The 23,387-nt window shown below is 51.9% G+C and overlaps 1 protein-coding gene across 1 annotated transcript in view; it reads right to left on the bottom strand.

Moving 5' to 3' along the window:
* Positions 1 to 818: 818 nt before the first annotated feature.
* The window catches only part of Disp3 (dispatched RND transporter family member 3), a 52,002-nt gene continuing 29,433 nt past the window's right edge, over positions 819 to 23,387 (bottom strand). Inside the window, exons 7-21 of the mRNA XM_029475798.1 lie at positions 22,608 to 22,747; positions 21,804 to 21,952; positions 21,463 to 21,624; positions 20,525 to 20,686; positions 18,842 to 18,955; positions 17,956 to 18,092; positions 16,397 to 16,581; positions 14,627 to 14,757; positions 14,361 to 14,533; positions 13,483 to 13,609; positions 12,874 to 13,019; positions 7,578 to 7,737; positions 4,319 to 4,432; positions 3,725 to 3,891; positions 819 to 2,796 (exon numbers count right to left, since the gene is read on the bottom strand). Of these exons, the coding sequence (XP_029331658.1) occupies positions 2,434 to 2,796; positions 3,725 to 3,891; positions 4,319 to 4,432; positions 7,578 to 7,737; positions 12,874 to 13,019; positions 13,483 to 13,609; positions 14,361 to 14,533; positions 14,627 to 14,757; positions 16,397 to 16,581; positions 17,956 to 18,092; positions 18,842 to 18,955; positions 20,525 to 20,686; positions 21,463 to 21,624; positions 21,804 to 21,952; positions 22,608 to 22,747 (2,430 nt within the window). The 3' untranslated portion in view covers positions 819 to 2,433. The remainder of the gene's footprint in view (positions 2,797 to 3,724; positions 3,892 to 4,318; positions 4,433 to 7,577; positions 7,738 to 12,873; positions 13,020 to 13,482; positions 13,610 to 14,360; positions 14,534 to 14,626; positions 14,758 to 16,396; positions 16,582 to 17,955; positions 18,093 to 18,841; positions 18,956 to 20,524; positions 20,687 to 21,462; positions 21,625 to 21,803; positions 21,953 to 22,607; positions 22,748 to 23,387) is intronic.

Below are 23,387 nucleotides of genomic sequence, written 5' to 3'. Positions count from 1 at the left end.
CACAGCTCTCTGCAAAGGTAGAGGTCTGCCCTTAACTGGGCCAGGCAGAGATCTTCCTAAGCCAAGCATCACATGGACAGCATGCAAATGACCCAGCTCCACATTAAACTGAGTTACTGGGAAGATCTCAGCACAAGAGCTTGCCGACATCCATCCTGAGATATGCTGTCAATCTGACAGGCCCCTCCCCCCAACTCTCTTAACCTCTCAACACTCCACGTTGTGGTCAGTTTCATGAAACCTGTACACAAGGGGATCCTGAGGCCCTGGGTCAGAGCCATCCCGCTTCCTGAGACCGTCCCCTCAGTGACAAGCCTCCCAGGGCTCCAGCGTTACTGAGGACTGAAGAACTTGCTTCAAGAGTTCCAGAGTAGACCCTTTGGTCTGACTACAGCCTCCAAACTCTCTAGCAACACTGCCTTTGTGAAAGGTTTTTCTGGTGGTTGGGGATGTGCTTTTAGAACACACCTGGGCTCCAGGTCAGGCTCAGGGTCCAGGAAAAACCATTGCTCAGGCCTTGGCTCCCTTGCATGCATCTACACCTGATGATTAGAAAAAGAACTCATTCCTGCCAGGCACAGTGACGCACGCCTTTAGTCCCAGCACAGAGGCAGATGGACCTCTGAGTTTGAGGTCAGCCTGCTCTATAGAGCAGGTTCCAGGACAGCCAAGGCTACACAGAGAAACCCTGTCTCAAACTGAGCTGACGCCTGTGTGTGTGATGACCCTGCCTCCCAAGTGTGCTGCGATCCTAATGCCTAGTCCCCAGGGACAGGGGGACTCTCTATAGCCAACCAGGTTAAGATGAAGTCATTTGGGTGGGGCCAACTCCAGTATGACAGATGTCCCTCTTAGAGAAATGCGGACATGAAATGACAGACACACGGAGACCAGCAGATGCCCAGCAGCCAGCGGGCCTGGATCAGATCCCCTCTTTGGATTCTCGGAGGGAACAGCCCTGCTGTCAGAGATGAGGGTCTTCTGCTGCAGACATCTGTGGTGCCATCATGGTGCCTCAGGGAATGAATACCAACTCCAAGAAGAGCGTCTGTTGTGTCACATGCCAGCCAGTACCCGCTTGATCACTTCATTTCTTCACTGTGGATGGTGGGTCTAAAGGCTTGATATTTCCTCAACAAACACTGGGCACCATGCCACGCCAGGCACAACTAGGCAAGAATACAGTGGTCTCAGTCTTGCACCCAGCCTCCCCTTGCACATCTACTGGTGACCATGTGAGCTGATGTGTAGACCACCCTGGAGTCCTTTCTCGCCCTCAGGGATCTATCCTGATCCCCGAACTGTCCTGTTCAGTCTATGTCCAGCTTTCTAAGACCCAAAAAGCACAACGTCTATGCCCAGGAAGAAGTCTGGTGGCTGTCACAATGCCAAGCTTTCAAAAATGCTCAACTGTGGGTCCGGATGGACCCCATAAAGGCACAAACATCTCCTGGGTTCCACCCACTTCTCACTGGGAGGCCCTGGCCTCACACTGAGCCCAAGTGCTCCCATCTCTGTACTGGACACCTTCTACCCAGGTCTGGTGTCACCCTCTGTGTCAGGCTGCGTGTGAACACTTAGTTATTTCAATTTTAAGGACATGATGGAGCTAGCGAGGCTGAAAATGCTTGTGTTAATAGCAGCGGTCTGCAGTTTCGTCTCACTTTAATAGGGACCATCTGCCATGAGCAGGCGGCAGGCATAGCCAGCTAGCTTCTCCCCATTTGTGCGGCACCCCGCCACACACCAGTCATTCACTCTCAGTCAGGTGGGGGTGCCAAGGTTTGGATCTGTAGGGATAGTAGAGCCACAACTCCAGGGAGGGATTTTGAGGTGCCCCGGAGGCTGGGGCTTGGGCTAGGACATGCATGATCCCGAGAAGTGCCTCTGTCTCTGCTGGCTTGGCCCACAGCAGGGTCACCAAGCACTGGTTGCATAGAGCTGGGGGGTGGGTGGGCCCCCTATCCTGGATCTGCTGTGCTCTTCCTGCCAAAAGCCCAGGGAGACCTGTGCTTTGAGACAATTCTGGCTCTGCCCTGATCCAGCACAGAGCAGTCCCTGCCTCCTGGTGCTTTAGTTTCCACATCTGTAGAATAGTTGGTCCTGAAATGCCCACCCAAGCAAGTCACGAACACTGAAGCAGTGTGAGAGGAGACCCCGGTAGGAAGCCACCTGCTTGGTGGTGACCAGGTATAGGAGGAGGGGCCAGGCAAACTTCAGTGAAGGGGCCCAGATAGTATAGGGGTATCTGACTTTACTTCCAGTCTGAGCTGTGCTGAAGGTGGTGTGGCCCCACAGCTCCGGGTTTCAGTTCCACGAAGCCTGTGAGGGGAGCTAGTTGGAATTCGACCAGAAATCAGAGAGCCCCTGGGTCTCAGATCTCTCATCCCCCGCTGCAAGGCAACTCGAGTGAGTCTGGACGCAAGCACAGGGCTATAGCGAGGCCCCGCTGGGAAGAGGGATCTTGTAGCCACTGCGCAGGAGCACAAGACAGGCACCCAGCCCTAGGGCTCCTGCCAGCAGCACAGCACCCAGGGCCTTAAGAAAGGAAGTCCTGGTCCGGGTGAAGGAACCGGGGGCCATGATGCCCAGCAGGGCGGTGCTGACGGTGAGAGTGTAGAGGATGGACACGCCCGTGTTGAGTGCCACGATCTTCCCGAACTTGGCGAACGGGGCGATGATGCAGAAGAAGAGTGGGACGGTGGCAATGACGGTGGTGAGTGCACTGGACACGATGGCCACGCCCACATGCCGGACGGCCTCGAGGGTCCTCCACTGGCGCTGAGAGCTGGGATCCTGAGACAGGAGAGAGAGAGAGAGAGAGAGCTGGGGCTTGACTGTGGGGGTACACCAGCGTATACTGCTGCCCCAGGCTGGCTCTGCCTGAGAGGCTCCCATCCCATGTTGATAGGCTGTAGGACAGGAGGGTAAGCATGGTGGATCCTCAAAAAATGGGAGCTCTGACTGGAGTTACTCTATCCTTCTAACCGAAAAGTGATTAAAAGTGTAGATGACTTGATTTTAGTCAGTCTTAATTTTTATAAGTCTTCACATCAAAATAGGAAAAAAATGAAACTGTGGATGTTAGATTTAGTTGTTACCTTGACACATCCCAGAATCACCTGGGAGAAGGATCTCTGTGAGGGGCTGTCCACATTGGGTTGGGTTGAGGGGGCCACAGCCTACCATGGGTGGTACCATTCCCTAGGCAGGGGATTGTGAACTGTGTGGCAGTGGATTAGTCAAGCTGAGTGCCAGCAAGAGAGTGAGCGAGGGAGTGAGTGAGTGAGCGGGCGAACAAGCAAGATAGCACACATTCAGTTTCTCTCTGCTCCAGACTAAAGAAGGATGTGGCTAGACGTCTGAGGCTTTGGCCCTGATCTGTCCATAATGATGGGCTACAAAGTGGAATTATAAGTCAAACAAACCCTTCTTCATCTGAACTGCTTTTTGTTGGGGTTGCTTTATCACGGCAATAGGTATTTAATTAGAACAACTCTACCCCCAAGCCCCTCCTTAGCTCCACAGCAAGCTTTGGCTGTGGTCTCGTGACTGGAAAAACACCTCGTGCACCTAGAGCTGAGGATTGAGACACTGCAGTCTTGGGAACAGGTTATCAGACATGGCTTGCCTGGTATGGGGGTATCCATCTATCCTTAGGGGCCCTGCCATTGTCCCAAGGTGGGAGCTGAGTCAGGGCTCAGACGTACATGGGGCTGCTTACCTCAGCCTGCTGTGGGGGTAGGTTCTCCCCAGCCAGCAGGTAGCCTTCTACCAGATGGACACAGTAATCCACAGAGGAGCCAACCAGGATGGACAGGGAGATAGCCTCCACAGCACCCATCTCCCAGCCACTCCAGTACATGATGGTCACCACGAGGCAGACGATGCCTGTAAGAGGGACAGCAAGGGTATAGCCTAGACCTTTCCCCACCCATGTGGTACTAGAGGGTCCCTGGGGAATGGAGACATCTGGAGTCAAGAGGGATGCTGGCACTCAGTGGCATAGAGAGGGACGGGAGGAGGGAGGAGGAAAGAGGGAGGAGGGAGGACGCAGACACAGCAACATGTCACTCACCTACAGGATGCCACAGACAGATAGGGGTGAGGATTGCAAGGAGGCCTTTGCTAAGACTGGGTGGCCAGAGGCTCAGAGAAAGTCATTGCCTTGAGGACGGGAAGACCCCTACTTGATCCCAACCCCCACCAGCCTGTCCCACTGTCCCAGCAACCACATACCAACACCCAGCCTGCTGTCTCCTGCCATGTGCCCTGGCCGATGCCATCCCTGGTGCACCGTCACCCTGGCCACACATACCTAGGATACTCAGGAGCACAGGCAGCAGCAGGAGGACGTGGGTGGTGAACACGGCCACCGCAGCCACACAGATGAGTAGAGAGAGGACCAGGCCGTACAGGGCACTCTGTACCCCTGCAAGGTATGAGAGAAGGGAGCTCAGGGGGCTGCAGGGCAAGGAGACTGAAGCTCCCCTTTCCCCCAATACAGAGGTCACCAGCATTGTACGAAGTGCCAGTCACAGCAGCTTGGCCACCCCGAGGCACATGGCCTCCCTGTTGAAGTGTGGACTGCACACAGGTAAATTTTATTTGGAGCTTGAGGAGTTAAACATGCCCCCTGTATTAGTTAGGGTTTTACTGCTGTGAACAGACACTATGACCAAGGCAAGTCTTATAAAAAACAACAACATTTAATTGGGGCTGGCTTACAGGTTCAGAGGTTCAGTCCATTATCATCAAGGTGGGAGCATGGCAGTATCCATGCAGGCATGACGCAGGAGGAGCTGAGAGTTCTATGTCTTCATCCAAAGGCTGCTAGTGGAAGACTGACTTCCAGGCAACTAGGGTGAGGATCTTATACCCACACCCACAGTGACACACCCATTCCAACTAGGTCACACCTATTCCAACAAGGCCACACCTTCAGATGGTGCCACTCCCTGGTCCAAGGATATACAAACCATCACATTCCACTCCCTGGTCCCCATAGACTTGTTCAAAAACATGAGTCTATGGGGGCCACACTTAAACATAGCATAATGCAAAATGCATTTAGTCCAACTTTCAAAGTCCTCATAGTCTATAGCAGTCACAACAATGTTAAAAGTCCAAAGTTCAAGGTCTCTTCTGAGATTCATCCAACTTAATTAACTGTAATCTCAAAGCAAGGCAGGAAACCAGCTGGGCAAACTCCAAACTCTGCATCTCCATGGCTGATGTCAAAGCTATCTTCAGATCTCCACTCCTTTTTCACCTCTGTTGACTGCAACAAACTGCTTTCTCCTGGGCTGGTTCCACTCCCTGTTAGCAGCTTTCCTCAGCATGTATCCCATGGCTCTGGCATCTTTGACATCTTTGAGTCTCCAAGGCAATTTCAATGTTACAGCTTCTTGATTCAGTGTCTGGGATTCCACTTGATCTTTTGGACTCCTCCTAAGGACTGGCATCACTTCTCCATCTCTGTCCTCTGTAGCACTCTATGCTCAGGTTGATCCACTCCATTACAGCTGCTGTTCTTGGTGATCATCCCATGGTACTGACATCTCCAATACACTGGGGTGTTCCACTCCAACTAGGCTTCACCAATAGCCTCTCATAGGCTCTCTTCAGGGTGACAAGCCTCAAATCCTTTGCATGACCCCTTCAATCCTGGGCCATCAACTACAGCTGAGGCTTTACCTTCTCCAATGGGCTTCCCTAGCCTCTCACAGTGCTAAGCCTCAGCTTCTCTCCATGATCCCTTCATTCCTTCACAAGCAGTACCACCTGAGTGATTCTTACACATTACCAAGTCCAGCCGCAGCATGAGGTACAACCTTGGGTATCTCTGGAACACAGCTTCTTTGTGCTCCCAGAAAACAATTTCCAGAAGATTTCACCTCAACGATGCTGGTCTCTTCTTAATCACCGCTAATTCCTTAGCTCCAGCTAACCAGCATCAATTTTCCCAGTAGTTCCTTCCATTCTTAACTCTAGAGCCAGAGGCACATGGCTGAAGCTGCCGAGTTCTGCTGCTTACAGGAACTAGAACATGATCCCCTTGTATTATTACATTATCACTAGCTTTATGTTTTCTAAATCCTTCACTACCTAAGCTTGGCTATCCTGGTTCTTGCTCTGTAGATTGACCTTGAATGTAGAGATCAGCATGCTTGTCTCATGGGATTAAAGGTGTGTACCACCATGCCTGGATCTAATTTAGCTGGGTAGGATCTTGCCCCAAGGTCCCACTCCCTTAATCTTTATCTCCTAAAACACAAGATTTTGCTCCATTTCACTTCCTGGTACTCCTTTAATACTCAAACCATATATTTTATATTTTTCCTTTCTAAGCTTGCTATGCTTGTTCAAACTTTTCTTCATAAGACTTAACCAGAGAACAAAGTCTCTGCTGGGCTTTTTTGAAACTTCTTTTGCCAATGCAATTAATCCAAGTCTCTTCACCTTAGCCTCAGGCAAACTTTTCAGACAAGGGCAAAAAGTAGCCACATTCTTCACCAAAATACCATATAACCAGTCTTTATGCCACATTCTGAAATTCTTCTCCTTTGAAATCTCTTGGGCCAGGTCAACACAGTTCAAATTACTCCCAGCAACAAACTCTTCCATATTCCTACTAGGATGACCCATTAAGCCCCATTTAAAGCATTCCACTGCTTTCCAAATCCAAAGTCCCAAAATCCACATTCTTTCAAATAAAAGCATGGTCAGGCCTATCACAGCAATACCCCACTCCTGGTACCAACTTCTGTATTAGTTAGGGTTTTACTGCTGTGAACAGACACTATGACCAAGGCAAGTCTTATAAAAAACAACAACATTTAATTGGGGCTGGCTTACAGGTTCAGAGGTTCAGTCCATTATCATCAAGGTGGGAGCATGGCAGTATCCATGCAGGCATGACGCAGGAGGAGCTGAGAGTTCTATGTCTTCATCCAAAGGCTGCTAGTGGAAGACTGACTTCCAGGCAACTAGGGTGAGGATCTTATACCCACACCCACAGTGACACACCCATTCCAACTAGGTCACACCTATTCCAACAAGGCCACACCTTCAGATGGTGCCACTCCCTGGTCCAAGGATATACAAACCATCACACCCCCAGAGAGTGGTGGCCTAGGAAGGGCCATGACATACTTTTAAAAAATTATTATTGTATGCGTGCAGGCACGTGCCCATGTGCCACAGCACACGTGTAGAAGTCAGAGGACTTTGTGCAGTGGTTCATTTCTTCCACCGTGGGATTCAGGGATTGGCTCAGCCCACCAGGCTTGCACAGCAAGGGCTTTTATCCACAGAGCCATCTCATTGGCCCCAGTGTTACTTTCCAGGTGGCCAAATTCAAGATCACACATGGACAGATGCAACCGGCAGGAGAGGACCCACACTCTGGCCTCTCGTCAATGGCTGCCACATGGCCATTGACTGAGGTTCCAACCCAGGACTCGGGGGTAACAGAAGCGCTGCCCAGAGAGACCGCGCTGTGCTCTCGATGTGGGTAGCTGCCTCTGTGTGGCTGCCCCCCACCTGGCATGGGGGAGGGGTGGGCTCACACCCACCTATGATCTCCATGAAGATCTGCTTCCAGTGCTCACAGGTCTGGAAGCCTCGGTGCAGGGCTGAGCCCTCGGGGAATGTCTGCAGCTGCTGCCGGAGGAAGCTCTCCCAACGCAGGTAGTCTGAGTAGGTCTGGAAGGAGGACTTGCCCTTGTACGTGGTCTGCAGGGGACACAGGGTGGTGAGACTAGTGGGTCTGCTCTGCAGCTCCTAAGGACAGCTACTCTGGCCACCAGTGAGGATGTGGGTGCTGAGCCATCCCATCTGCTACCCTGAGATCTCTCAACATAATATTCTCTTAGAATACGCCATGCTCCCATGGGCCACTCTGCCTATGCAGGAAGCCCCTCCACATGACCCTGAGACATGACTAGGGTCTATCTCCTCTGAAGAGCATCCCTTTTGTCCAAGATGGGCCTTCTCTGGGCTCTCAAGCACCCCCCTTCCCAGCCTTCCTCACAGCTCTCAGTATATCTGGTCAGATGCCTGCCTCTTGGCTGAGGATGCAAGCACACAGGGTCTTGGGCAGTCTGCTAGGCCACAGTGCACCGTCCTAAAAGGGATCTAGGACTTTCTGCTCTGTTGCCTCCCTGACTCAGTTCACCTATTCCTATGAAACAGTCTCAGCCTCAGCATGTCTACCCATAGGTGTGTGTGTGTGTGTGTGTGTGTGTGTGTGTGTGTGCGTGCACACGTGCGTGCACCGAGGGTCAGCTTGGCAGGGGATGCTGTGGTGGATGGTTGAGATGATCAAGAACATTTCTTTTTTTTTTTTTAAGATTTATTTATTTATTTATTTATTTATTTATTTATTTATTTATTATATGTAAGTACACTGTAGCTGTCTTCAGACACTCCAGAAGAGAGAGTCAGATCTTGTTACGGATGGTTGTGAGCCACCATGTGGTTGCTGGGATTTGAACTCTGGACCTTTGGAAGAGCAGTCGGGTGCTCTTACCCACTGAGCCATCTCACCAGCCCTCAAGAACATTTCTAATTTCAAGTTGACTGTGGCACCAGCCTCAGAGAAGGAAGGCGGTTCCACCACACGCTACAGTATGGCTGGACCTTGAAGGACTTGATGCTCATGGGAAGGACAAATCTGTTGGATTCCATTTGTGTGATATGCTCAGTGTAGTTAAGCACACACACAAAGTATCATGGTGTTGCCAAGGGCTGGGAGGAAGGGCAGGAACTTGGAGATTGACATTTTGCAGATGGATGGTCTCAACAGTGACAATACGCTTTCCTTTCTTTTTTGAGATAGGGTCTCCTGGCTGGTTAGGAATTCCCTATCTAGACCAGGCTGGCCTCGAACTCACAGAAATCTATTTGCACTGGGATTAAAGTTGCATGCCTCCTTGCCCAGTTGGCAATGATTTTTAATGTCACAAAAATGGTTTAAATGTGGGGTGGCCAATCTCTGTTGTCAACTGGACTGGATTTAGAGTCAATGAGGATTTGTTGAGACATGCCTCCGGATATGTTGAGGGTATATTCAGGGAGTTAGAGGAAAAGAGAGAAAAAAAAAGTTGAGAGGAAAAGACCCATTTCGGATGTGAGCAGTACTATTCCACAGGCTGGGGTCCTAAACTGAATAAAATGTTAAAAGGAACATGCTATTAGAATGTCAACATTCTTCCTCTGCTTCATGGCCCACCATGGCAGGTAGTACTCTGTTCTACCACACTGCCTTGGCTGTTGTGGACTAAATTCTTCCTCCCTACTCCCAGTCAATCATTTGGGTCACAGTAATAAAATACCAATGATACAGAAAAATGGTACCAGGAGTGGGGTCGCTGTAACTACGTCTGACTATGCAGCTCTGGGGTTCCTAGAGGTTGTAGGAGGAATCTGAGAGAGCTTGGATCCGAAGGCTAGAAAAATTCTAAGCAGAGCTTACTGGGGCATTTTGGTGGGATTTTGGAATACCAGAATGCAGACAGGAATGTGGATGGTAAAGACTGTGTGCTTGACATTTCAGATGGGAGCAAAGAACTAGAGAATTAGACTAGAGTCTAATTGAGAATAGACTAATCTATTGGGAATTAGTCCAGAGTCCACTCATGCTATATTCTGGCAAAATAACAACAGCAAATCATTGTATACATCTTGTCTATGTCCCTGTAATGGATGATTTTAATTGTCAATTTGAGATAATCTACAAACACCTGATAAGAAGCTCTCAGTGAGGGCCTGTCTATGTTAGGTGGGCCTGGGGCATATCTGTGGGAGGATCAGCTTGAGCACATTAATGAGATGAGATTTACTCACTGGAGGTGGCACCATTGTCTCATTAGAGAAGTTTGAACTATATTAACCTAGAGCTGAGGGGATGGAGAGATGCTGGGCAGTTAAGAGTACCAGCTGCTCTTGCAGAGGAGCTGGGTTTGACTCCCAGCACCCACAGAGTGGTTCACAACCATCTGTAACCACAGTTACAGGGCACTGGATACCCTCTTCTTCCCCCTGTGGACACTGAATACTTGTGGTGTACAGACATGCATGCTGGGAAAACGCCATTACTACTACTACTACTACTACTACTACTAATAATAATAATAATAATTTTAAAGAGTGGAAAGCTGAGCACAAGCACACATGCATTCATTGTTCTCAGCTTCCTGACTACAAGTGCAGGTTGACCAGATGTCTCAAGGTCTTGTCATTGTGATTTCCTAATTAGGATGGGCTGTAACCTGGGATTGTGAACTTAAGTAAAGCCTTTCTCTCTTGAGTTGCTTTTGTCAGGGTATTTTATAGCAGTGTGAAGGACAGTTTAATGTCAACTTGTCACAGGCTAGAGTCATCTGAGGGCATTTTCTTACTTAGTGATCGATGGGGGAGGGTCCAGGCCATTGAGGGCGGTGCTATCCTTGAGATGGTGGTTTTGGCTTCTATAAGAAAACAGGCTGAGCAAGCCATGGAGAGCAAGCCAGGAGGCAGCACCCCTCTGTGGTCTCTGTATCAGCTCCTGCTTCCAGGTTCCTTCCCTATTTGAGTTCCTGTACTGACTTCCTTTAATTATGAACAGTGATGTGACACTGTAAGCCAAATAATTCCTTTCTTCCCTAACTTGCTTTTTGGTCTTGGTGTTTCATTGCAGCAACATAAACTCTGAATAGGACAAACAGCACTGGAAATGACATTAAAACACTTGAGAGGAGGCATTTAAAGGTGGAGGATTAATTAATTTGATTGAGGACATTTCAAGACAGCATAACACTGAAGCTGTGACATGGTTAATGCTACCCACATTTAGCTGGATTTACAGTAAAAATTAGGATGAAACAAACAAAAACAAAAACATAACAGAAGGATCTGAAAAATATGCAGTCTGTTCACAAAGGAAGCTAGTTGAAAGCTGCAGGGTTGTCATGGAAATTAGCATCATTAAGGAAAACCCAAGCACTCTGAGCTGGGACAGTAGGACAAGCTTTAATCCCATCTCAGGAATTAAGACTCTACTCGCTATAGACTCCAGTGCATGAAAATGACCACTCACTTGGAAGACTTTTCCTTGACAAACACAGGGCCACCCAGGGAAGTGTTTTCCCAAGTTCAGCTACCTGGGCACCAGAAGCTACTGAAGCTGTAGTCCAAGGGCTGGAGTTGACCTTGGTATCATCAATATGATGCTGGTTTGCATGAATGCAGGATGCAAACAGCTATAGATCATGGAGCTTGTAATTGTCTTTTTGATTTTACAGGGGCTCACAGCTAAGAACTTCCCTTGAGTCTCTGAGGAGATTCTGAAGTCAAGTCTTTTGAAAAATGTCAGAACTGTTAAGCATCCATTTTTTCATTGTGAGATGGACATGAGCCTTTGAGGGCACTGGGGGTAAAAGATTATGGCTTAAATTGATACGTTATCTTTATTGTTAATGGTATCATATTTAGAAACACCCAAGAGATAGCAAGGAAAACTTGTAGTCTTCTAGGAAATATTGAGGGAGGGAGAAAGACTCGTCCCACAGACTGTGGTCCCACGGAGCAACAAGAGAGGAGATGGCTGGAGTACCAGGGGCATTCTCATCGCTTCGAGTTGTTTCCTCTCACGATGGACTGAACCCTCTGAAACCATGAACTGGAATACATCTTGTCTTTCATAAGTTATCTCTGTCCTTCTCCCCCAGCCCCCTTTTTGGTATCAGCAACAAAAAAACCAATTAATATTGATACTAAGTTTTATAGAATGTTTTACCAAAAAATAAAAAAAAGGCAACTCCAACTCAGCCTGGGATTGTCCTCACTGGGTTAGGGCTCTCTAGTCCACCTGACCTGGATTAGAGGCATCATGGTCTGTTACTTTAAGTAACACTGACCATGGGAGATTGCGTTGGGGGCTTGAGAACAGTCATTCCCTTAAACTTGTCACCTGGTTACTATTTCTGCCACTCTCTGCAAAGTGTGTTATCTCCATAACAGCCAGAAGAGAGAAGGCTTTAAAGAAAAAAAAAATTAAAAAGATTTATTTATTTTATGTACATGGATGCTTTATCTACATGTATATCTATCTGTACGCCAGAAGAGGTCATCTGATCCCATGACACTACAGTTATTGTGGGTGCTGGGAATTGAACTCAGGACCTCTGAAAGAGCAGCTAGTGCTCTTCACTGCTGAGCCATCTCTCCAGTGTTTGTTTGTTCATTTTGTTTTTGATTTTTAAGATAGGGTTTCTCTGTGTATCCTTGGCTGTCTTGGAACTCACTCTGTAGTTCACGTTGGCCTTGAACCCAGAGATCTGCCTGCCTCTACCTCCTGAGTGCTGGGATTAAATGTGTGCGCCACCACTGCCCAGCTAGGGAAAGGCTTTTAAATACTGTTTTGTAGGTGGAGAATATGAGGTCAAAGGGAACTGGGGATCTGATCCATGACATCAGTCAACTACACCAAGGTCAGGTAAAGGCTGGACCCCTGGTTTCCACACAGAGGCAGCAGGACATCTTGTCAAGCCTGAGTGGCTAAAGTGCCAGATCTCAGGGAAGTCAGGTTAGGGGATATTGCCTGTGTGTATAAGTATGTACATGTTTGTGTACACATGTTCCTGTACCTCCTTTGGTAGCGCCACGGAACATGAAGATGACCGTGGAGAGTCTCTTGGCCTTCCTTTATCCCTACAGTTGTTAGAAAGCATGAAGATGTGCAGTTGGATTGGGTGGTGCCTGACACTGTCAACTGCTAACTATGACCTCAGGCCAAAGCCTGGATATCTTTCTCTGGTCTGGGCTGAGGGACAGGAGTGGATGGGGACATGTCTTCAAGATAAGCACACTACACGGGGCTCCCAGGCTCACCGACTCAAAGGCCATGGAGATCCACTGCACACGGCCCTCTTTGACACCCACTGCCCCGTGAGATAGCTGCCCTGGCAGCAGGTTGGGCTCGGGCAGCTCCTTGCACTCGGGGTGCAACATCTGCAGGAAGGAAGAGATGCTGTATCCTGTAGGGAGAAGCAAAGAGGAGGTTGCGGCAGGAAAAGTGGTCAATCCCATACATTACACCTGGGTGCACATAGTCACCTGCCTCTCAAGCTTCCAGTGTTTGCAAACATCGGGCAGTTGTCATTGAGAGACCTACAACCCATACTTGCCACTGAGGTGGAAAGTAGCATTTTGGATCACTGCAGTCAAGTAGCCTTTGGGAGAGCCAATTGCCCTCCATTCCGAAAGAGCTCCCCCTGGAGGCCACCTACCTATACGGTTCACTAGCCTTCCCCCCCCCCCCCCCCCCCGCAGCATTCCGATTCTCCTGCAAGCCTGTGCACATTTGGAAAATGTGTGTACAGAGCTGTGAGTGCCTTATGGGCACACCCCAGTACAGACACCCAAACTCTAGGCACATATTATCTAGTCCTATCAAGCGGACCATGACCTCACACAGTCCCCAGCCACGACCACACATACCTGATGGCAAGCACTGGGCCCCGCCTGGCTTCACCAGCTCCGAGTTGCCCGCAATGGCCTTGCAGAGGCGACACAGGTGCCCGATCTCTTTGAAGAGGTCAAAGCTGCTGTCGTAGATGACGCTGCCCTTTCCCAAGGAGACACACCGGCCCGGGCACTCAGTGAGTTGCGGACTCAGTCCCAAACTCCCCTTCCCTACCGCGAGGGACAGACCCTGCAGCAGCTCCCTTGTCCTGTGTTACCACCATGTCACACCCTCACGTGGATACCCATGAGTCCCTTTGCTCGGCGGCCTTTGGCGCCTCTGCTCCCGTAATAGCTTACCTTGAAGCCCTTTGTCCCTACCTCTTTTCTTCCTCTCAACTGGACTTAATGCTTTTCTCCCTTGCTTTCAGCCAGCTCTATCTTGCATGCCTGCCTGTCCCTTCCTCAGGCTCCCACCCCTGCTCTGAATGTGTGCAGTAGCCTTCTGACCAGAAACACAAACATCATCATCTTCCTTTTGTTCCTTCATAGGCTGTACCTGCCATGCCTGTGTCCAACCCGAATATGACCTCTAGTGACCCTGTAAGTCTACCTGTCAGGCTTTTCAGTCACTCATGGTCAGTGATGTCAACATACAGAGCCCACCCCAGAGGAGGACAGGCCTCACACAGGATTCCTCTCATCTGTTCTAGCCTCCAATGAAGACGAGGCAGCCGGTGTGGGTCCCCAAATGTACCCATATTCCTGAGTAAGTCTCAGTCAGTGCTCCCCCTCCAGGGGAGCAGTGCTCCCTCAGAGGCCTGTGGAGGTCCTGTGTGGCTAGAGGAGCTGTGTAGGAGTCAAGAGTGTGCTGCAGCTGTGTGACCTTCCACATCTGCCCAAAGTGGCCGTACCGGGTCCCCGATAACATGGTTGTCCATCTGTTGGGTGCGGTTGAGTCCAATGATGCCAAACACCACAAAGACCATGGCTCCTGTGTCCACCAGCGGACGCACCGCAGGCTTCCCACAGCCCGTGTTCACACAAGGGTTGAAGCCAAAGGTGGCAGAGATGCGGGCCTTGGGCACTGCAGGAGGGAAGTCACAGCCAATACTGAGGGTAGGCCCAGGGTTCTGAGGCTCCCCGCAGCCTCCCCCACCCAGGGATTGGCCCCAAGTACCTTTGTCACTAGGCACATAGAAGAAGCCTTTGGTGGGCCCATCAGGGCTGGAGCTGAGCAAGCACCCAGGTGGTGCCACACACAGGCGCCCGTGGAAGGGGGGCTTGTGGGACTGAGCAAAGTACAGCTTCCTGTGGAGGCAGGGAGGCCAAGTCAAAGGAGGTGGGATGAGGAGCATAGGCTAGGAAGTCCAGGAAAGGTCAGAGGAGGCAAGACACGGAGGTCACTTCAGGGGCCAGGGAGGGTGAGCTCTCCCCCAGCACAGGGGCATAGGGTGCCCGGGGCTGGGGGCTGGAGCCCTGTTTTAGTTCTGCCTCTGTCAAGACCAACCTGACCCTGATCAAGGCTCTTCCCTTTGGCTCTCAGTCTCTTGCCCTAGCACAAGAAGGGAGGAAGCGCAAGTGTCCACTTTAAAACTGTCTCCCAGAGTTCAGGAAGGACTTAGGGCAAGCCTTACTGGGCCCCACCTGCAGCCTATTGACCTACTGACCCACTGACCCACTGAACCTGAGGATTCAAGGCACCTTGAGTTTGCCACTGGATCCAGGAAACTGCCAGGCCCCAGGCCATGGCTGTACATATCGTGCTAAGCCCGGCCCTGGGCTGAGGAGCAGACAATCTACCCTGAGACAGGGATGCTAAGGTGGGAAGAGGACCCAGCTAGAGCCACCTCACCGCCTGCTGCCTCCTCTCTTCACCCCTCTAATCTAAGTGGAATCAACCTGTTAGGGTCAGGGAGCTGAATGCCCTGAAACTGGTTCCTTGTCAGACCACGGCCTCCAGGTAGCACACGCAGTATAGACCTGGCTTGGGATGCTCTCCTGAAACTGGAGCTGAGCGGTTCCTGTTCCTGAGTGTGGCTCCTGGGCTGCCAGGAAGCTGCCTCTCTCCCGGGGAGGTGCTCATTACCCCATTCTGCCCCTAGCATGCTGACACATAGCCACATGGGTGTTTGTAAAATTAACGACTGGATATTTGGGCCAAGGCAGCCTTCCCTGATAAATAAGGCTATGTTCATAACTCGAGGGTGTAAGGCCTGGGACAAGACTGCCCTGGGGACTTGGGAACCCATGAGGTGGAGAACGGAGCTCTCATTCAGCAAGCATGAGTCACTTGCTGCGTGCCACGGGGTAGAGACTGAGAATAAAGCAGAAACGACAACGGATACAACCTATGCCACTCCCCAACAATCTAGAAAACGGACACAGGAAGCCAGCTGCTTATTAAGAGTGGGTGAGCGCCTTGGACAGGAAGTGTGGGAACACATTCATCCAGTCAGCAGAGACCTACTGAGAGCCTGTCACGTGACAAACACCACATGAAGTGCAGCTTGAAGGATCCCTCAGAATGCCCTGAGGGACACAGTTCTGGGGCTGGAGCGGTCACATGCCAGACCCACATGACTGCAGGTGGCAACTGGGGGCAGAAATAGCAGCAGGTGCTGCATGGAGAGTCTGAATGAGGTGATGTGGGATGGGGCAGGGGCTCTGTATAGGGACAGCCTCCCCTGGGAGGTGGCATGAGGCTAGAAACTTGAATCCAGAGGCATAAGACTCCAGGACATGAGGAGAATGTTCTGGGTACAGAGGATGACTGACAAGGCCATGAGGTAGATCCAGATGGCCACAGTGACCCTGCAGAGTTGACAGGAAATGTGGCAAACTGGAGTGGGGATTGTGGGCCAGTCATCTTTGCCAGTGTCCCCACTTTTAGAGAGGGAAGTGAAGCGAAGTCATGGTGGTCTGGGCGCCACGTCTGCATGGCCCTTACCGAGTGTGCTGTTGCTCCTTGGTGGCCACATAAAAGCTGAAGTCAAACTTCCAGCCCCTCCGGGCGTCACAGGCCAAGGCCGTCACCATCCACTTGCGGGAGGGGCTCGCCGCCTGAAGCAGCCCTACTGTAGACATACAAGCGGTCAGCTTCTTGGTGAAGTCACCAAAAGGCGCTCTATACACCTAAGCAGTGGGTTGACAGAGACAAGACACGTGACTCGGGGAGGCTGCCTCAGCCTGCCCAGCCTCAAGGTCTGTCCCCTCCCTCCTTGGCCTGTCTCCCACCCTGTCCTGGTACCCGGAGCTCAGAAGCTTAGTTTTGAACTTGAAAGTGGTCAACTTCTCCTCTCTCCCTTCACCCCCTTCCTCTCTGAACCTCATTTCTTTTCCAGTGGGCTAGCCTTAACGGTTGACTTGACACAACCAAAAGCCATCTGTGAAGAGAGTCTAAATGAAGGACTGTCTACATTGGGATCGTCTGTGGACATGCCCTTGGAAGACAGCTCAAGTTAACTGATGTGGGAAGATCCAGCCCACTGTGGGCGGTACCATTCCCTATTCAGGGGCTCCTGGACTGTCTAAGAATGGAGAAATAGAGCTGAGCACAAGCAAGTGAGTAAACACACGGACGCATGTATTTCTCTCTGTTCATTACAGTGGATGTGATAGGACTTGATATTTGAAGTTCTTGCCTTGATTTCCCCACAATGATGAACTGTAACCTACAATTAATTATACGCTGAAGTAAATCTCTTTCTCCTCTAAGTTGTTTTTCTTCAGGGATATTATTATTTTTTTTTTATCACAGCAAGAGAAAAACTAGGACACTAGGTGTCTTCTTGGGACAGGCTCTGTGCCTGAATCTAAGGTGCGGAGCCTAGGCAGGATGAGCAAGGCCTTGGCCTTGTGGAGATGGCAGTGGGTATGGTGTCAGATTCTGGCTGGGCCAGATTCAGTCAGACAAGACCATCAGGTGAGAGAGGTGGGAGGGAGAAGGGCATCCTGAGAAGGGAGGCCAGGTAGGGCTGTTGAGGGAGGAGTGGCATTTGTGGCGGGAGGACAGGTAGTTCCTCTGTGCCAGTCATCTGGATGGCGGGAAGGATTAAAGGAACAGGAATGATCCTGTTTAGGGGGGGACACTGAATCTGGGTGTGGCCATGGGAGGCTGTCTTCTGGGCAATCTCTTTGTGATGGGATGAACTATGGGCTGCCATTGTGGACAGTTACTGCACTCCACTGTCAGGTGGTACAGAGCTCTTTGTTCCCTGTACAACCAACATTGTCTTTTATATCCCCATTCTGTAGATCAGGAAACCGAGGCTCAGAGAGACTGAATCACCTGCCCAACAACATCCAGGTTACACAAGGCAGAGGTAGGACTCAAATCCAGCTCTATCTGCAGACCCCGCCACCCATCTGACTGCTATGGCAGACCCTCGTGTGCCAGGAACAGCTCCATCCTCAAGGGCCCTGCTCCCTGCCTACATGGCCAATATCCACCAGTATGGCACCAACAGCCCCTCCTCAATATCTAACGCCATGACAGCATGGGCTCACCTGGAAGGAGGGCACCTCTCCATCTCCAGGGGACACAGCTTGCCAGGGTGCTGGTAGGCTGGCATTGAGAGAGAGCCGGTAGACCGCTGGGTGGCCTTTGCTCTTCACTTTGGAGATGTACACAGTGCTCATGGACTCTGAGGGTAAGCAAGGGATGGAAGAGGAGAAGACGGTGACCATAGCAGCCTCAGGATGCGACAGAAGCCCACCTTGGCTCTGTCGGCCGAGGAGCTAAGCACTGGTCTCAGGCTCATCCCCAGATGTTGCTGCTGTCCCTCTGTACTAGAAAGGGTCGGAAGGAAGGATGGTGGGAGGTGACAGTCATGGGTAGGACGGTGGCAGTGATGGTGGCAGGTGACGATGACAGGGTGGGGTAGTTAGTGGCAGGCGGTGGGAGGTGGTAGCAGTCACAGATGGAGTCACACTCATGATGGTAAAGATAGCAGCAATGGAGTAGGGTAGTGTTGCCATCAATGGGAAAGGTGGGGCTAGGTCTGTTAATGACACGGTGACAATACTGTGGAGTGACAGGGACAAACATAAATATCCACTGGGGTTATTTTCCCTTGTATATTTGTCCCAGCAACCTTTCTAATGGAGACCCCAGGAGAGGTGAGCCAAGGCTCAGGACACTCCCATACGGACTCTTAGGATGGTGACCAGAGCAGGCTCAAGGAGGCTGCGGTAGGTAGAAGCCTGGAGTTCTAGTCAGGGTGGGTGGCTGAGGTGATGTGAGGGTTCTAAAGTCTACATATGCTGTCCCTTAGCCGACCCAAGGACACAGGTTCCAGTTCCCACGGGAGTACAGGCTCTAGATGTGACCGGCTCTCCACATAGAGGCAGACATGAGAGTACCAGGGTGCATCGATGGACCCCACCCACTCACCCTGTGCAGTGGTCTCAGGGCGGCTGGCCCAGGAAACCCCAGAACCTCGCTTCTTCTTCTCCAGGGATGTCCTGACATTGTTCTGCAGGCTGTGGGGCTTCTCCTGGAACAGACCTGCCCCCCACCGGCCCACTGAGTCAGGGACATGGGATCCTCTCTGGCCACGCCTGGGAGGCAAGGAGGGTAGGCCAGGATCTATGAAGGGCCAGAGGCTGGAGGCAGTGGACATCAGTGGTTTGAGGGAGACTCAGCAAAACTAAGGAACATGTCAAATGTTTATCACGTCTCCATGTGGAGGGGGACACGCAACGATGTTCCCATGTGTCCCCTTTGGAAATTGGCTTTCCCAATTCTACTGGGTGAGGGTAAGGTTGGGCAATGGCTTGCCTTGTCATAGTGCTACAGGTAAAGTTTTTGTCTAACTGAGAGAGGCATCACACTTTAAAATAGCAGTCTTCATAGCCATCCCGAAGCAGGGGCTATCGACCTCATCGGCAGAGGAGAAAGCTGTGGTTTTGAGAACCAGGAACTGCAGGGACCAGGAAGTGAGGGGCGTCCAGGAGAGCTGCCCTCTTTGCTGCCATACCAAAGGTCTCCATGAAAAGGGGTTCAGAGTGCATTCCAGGTACAGGGGTGAGGTGACTCTCCTACAGATGGCTGTTCTGGTGTCTGTCCTGCTGGGAAGTGGAGGTGGCAGGGGACAGGCACGGGGTCCCTAGGAGTGTGTGTTGTGAACAGGTGGAGCCCCAGTGGAGACCCGGGGGGCTGAGCTACAGCTGACTATGAGATGCAAGGCTCTGGGTACCTGTCAGAGCTCCAGTCTGTTATCATGCATTCAGCTCCTGCCATGACCAAGGGAAGGCTGGGTTAATAGGAACAATGCCCTGATTAAGCGAAGGTAATTATGGCAGCAGCAGTGGAGCTCTTCTCCCAAGCTTCAGGCATCCAGTTCAGTTAAACCTTGTCTCTTTTCCCTTCTACCCATGGGGGGGGGACTGGGGGGGCAGAATGGCTTGACCTTTGTCCGCCCTTGCTCCACCCTGACTCTCCCTGCGCTAAGGGCTTAGACCAGACACCTTGAAAGCCACTCCCTCCTTCCAGCTCCTCTCTACACCTGCCCTGACAGCACCCCTCATGTATTAAATCACCCCCAAACTGACTCCTTAGCTCCTCTAAGACTCTTGTAGAGAAGGCTCCAGTCTCCTGCCCACCTCCATCTGGTCCACCAACCCCACAACCCCCCGAACCCTGACTAGTCTCAGCTCCTGCAACCCTCCCCCTTAGTCTTGGCTCTGCCCTTCCCCATCACTGCCACAGCCCTCAGCCTAGACCCTTTCTTTCTTGTCCCTGCCAGCCTGGCCTGACTGAACTTCTCCCTCTCCTTTGGGTCTAACCTACTCTTTCCTTCCCCAGCTCTATTCGTTTGATGACTCTCATGTTTTAAGTATCTGCTTAGACACCTCCTCTGGGCAGCCTTCCAGGGTATTCATGCCCACAGAGCACTCGATCCTTCCTCCACAAATCTGCTAGTGTAACGGCTTGTCCCTGACTCTGTAGCATAGAGCCCCTGAGCCCAGAAGTCCGACCCTCCCACTTACTGCACCTCTGCCATCTCTCAGGCCAACAGTGGGCTCAGCCGGCACAGGAGGGAGGTGGGCTCAGCCGGGCGGCGGGGATCCTCACCTGAGCAGGTGATGCAGGATATCCCCTCGGCGCTCAGGTTGTACTTGAGGTCCAGTAGCACCTGAATGTTGGTGTCCGGCCGGAAGAGCAGTGGGGCCCGGCTGGCGGGGCGGAGCCGGCTGGCGAACACCAGGGACAGGATAAGGATGGAGGCGAAAAGCCCTGTGAGGAAGTGCTGTGTGAGATGATGCCCTGTGAGGGATCTGAGGCTGGCACCCCATCCTGGCAAAATGGTTATCAGTGTGAAGGGCAGGGGGAGGGGGAGGAGGAGGAGAGGGAAGCAGGGAGGGAGATAGCCCCAACAGAGGCAATGACAGTGATTGTGTTGGTGGAGTTGCTGGGGTCTGGCTGTAAGCTACAAGCAAACGACTGCTCCTCCACCAGGGCTAGCTGGTGTCTCAGGTATCTGTCTGTTCCCGAAGAGCTGGCACTTCTGTTTGCCTGCAGTAGTTCTGATCACACGGAGCACTTGGCAGGCCCCGCACCAGGCCAAGACCTTTATATGCGTCAAAATTCTTACAGTTTCTCTCTTCCTAGACCCTATTTCTTTTTGGTGCTAGGGAGACAGAACCCAGGCCTGGTATGTACTGAGCTATGCCCTGGCCCCCGCCACTGCTATCACACTCAATTTTAGACCAAGAACTCAAGTGTTAGACTGGCTGGCACATCCAAGGGCAGAGGGCAGAACTGGGGTTCAAACGCAGCCAGCTAGTCTACTCCAGGGTCAAGCCCGAGTACTCTGCTCTCTTGCCTGGTGCATGGCTGCCTGTAAGCAGAGGCCGAAGAGGCCCAGGGGCAGCCTACCCAGGAAGAGGAGGAGGCAGAGAAGAGGCTGTGCTCAGACCTCTGAGAGCTACTCCACTCTCAGTGCTTGCTGCTTGTAGGGTGTGGAGTATGTGGGTGTGTCAGCCTTCAGGAAGGGACTGGGGCACACTCACCTACGATCACCCAGCGGCTCTTGACGGCTGCCCATAAGACCCAGTGGTGCAGCAGCTCTTGCAGCTGGGCGAGGAGCTGGCCCCTGCTGTTCCCATCAGGGGTGGGCTGCAGACCCTCACAGTGCACAGAGACCAGTGACACATCTCCCAGCTCTAGGGACGCTGCCAGGCAGAGTGGGCAGCCAGTCAGAGTCTGAGCCACAGCCTGCCCCAGCCCACTGGCAAAGCCCACATGCTAGGTGAGGGCCTCCACTGGCCTTCTGGCCTGGGTCCCTTGGGGCCAGCCTATCCCCCAAACGTCCCCCTGAAAGTCACCCCCACTCAGGCCAGCCCGCTCTCACCTGGCTCATCCTCCACATTCAACAAGGGGATATCATCATCCAGATAGGGGAGGGGACCCTGAGCAGGGCCACCCCCAGCCCGCTCCGGAGCCGTGAACAGGTCCCCGGGAAAATGCAGGGAGCTCTTGCGGCCGCACTTCTGGTGGCAGCTGTGGAGGGCAGTGAACAGGCGTGAGGCTAAGAGTCGAGACAGTCAGAGAGGATGGGGACAAGGAAAGGGTATGAGCCCAAGTAGCAATCGGCTGCTCCTGCCTTGCACGAGAGGCACTAGTGACTACGATGAGAGCCGGGGCTGAGTTTCTTCTTCTTCTTCTTCTTTTTTTTTTTTTTTTTTGGTTTTTTCAAGACAGGGTTTCTCTGTATGGCCTTGGCTGTCCTGGAACTCACTCTGTAGACCAGGCTGACCTCGAACTCAGAAATCCGCCTGCCTCTGCCTCCTGAGTGCTGGGATTAAAGGCGTGCGCCACCACACCCCCGGCCCGGGGCTGAGTTTCTTCTGGAGCCACTTACCCTCATCTGCTACTCTTCCTCTGGGGACACAAGGGGTGGCCGGGGGTGAGAAAGCTGCCCGTGATTCCCTAGGTTAGGGCCCTGCAGAGAAGGCTCACTAAGGAGATGGTGGTTTTAAAGATGTGCGAACGTATGCCCACCTCCTGTTCACATGTGACTACACTGCTGCTGGACAAGAGCTTTCCTGTCCCCTGCCTAGCCTAGAGCTAGGCACACAAGAATGCTAGAGGGCTGAGAGAGAGAGAGGGCGGGGTGTGGTGGCTACTTAGGATGTGAAGGGTGAAGGATGCTCACCTGTTCTGGCAGGAGCTCTCCAGGGGCGCCATGTAGAGGCTCCAGAGGCCCAGGGCCGCAGGCATGGTGAACAGCACAGCCAGCCAGCAGCAGGTCACAATGAGGGACATGAACAAGCCGAAGTCATGCACAGCTGGAATCTGCAGCCAGGAGGCAGTGAGGACAGGGCACTGTGAGTGTCTTGCATGTCCCTATGTCCGGAGACAACCAGAAAGCTGCGTCTCTCCCGACTGACATAGGAACAGTTTCCAGGACGACAGCACCGGGCCTGGAGGATGCCAGAAGCCACAGCAGCTGAGGAAGCAAGCGCTTGCCCCACCTGAGGGCAGAGGTTCTGGTCGACCTGCAGCCATCTGGGAATGGCCAGAGTAAGCAGCTGGTAGTGGCCATTACGGAAGACACATCACACAAACCCAGGCTGCAGGATGATGAAGGGGAAGGGAAGGTTGGTACCCAACATGGGGAAGAAGGGAGCCTCTGAAATCTCACAGGGACCTGCCCAGGGCTGTGGCGATTGGTGGAAACCCTAACCGATCAGCAGGCAGACCTGAAGTTTGTGAAATCACTTCACTATCTGCTCATCTCAGACCCAGAATAATCTACTGAGAAACTGAGGCCCAGAGAGGTTTACATGAGTTATGTGGCTAAGTCACAAAGTCTCCCAATGATGTCGTTGCCTCATTCAGGAATACGGAAGTGGGAGTGAGGGGGGTGGGGGGTGGGGAGAGAGGAAGACAGACAGAATGTACAAGAGATCAAACTCAGGCATGAAGTGGCATG

The sequence above is a fragment of the Mus caroli genome, unplaced genomic scaffold, assembly GCF_978045245.1.
Source record: "Mus caroli unplaced genomic scaffold, Mus_caroli_1 scaffold_6, whole genome shotgun sequence".
NCBI classification, from domain to species: Eukaryota; Metazoa; Chordata; class Mammalia; order Rodentia; family Muridae; genus Mus; species Mus caroli.
This window is presented reverse-complemented; position numbering and strand designations above follow the sequence as displayed.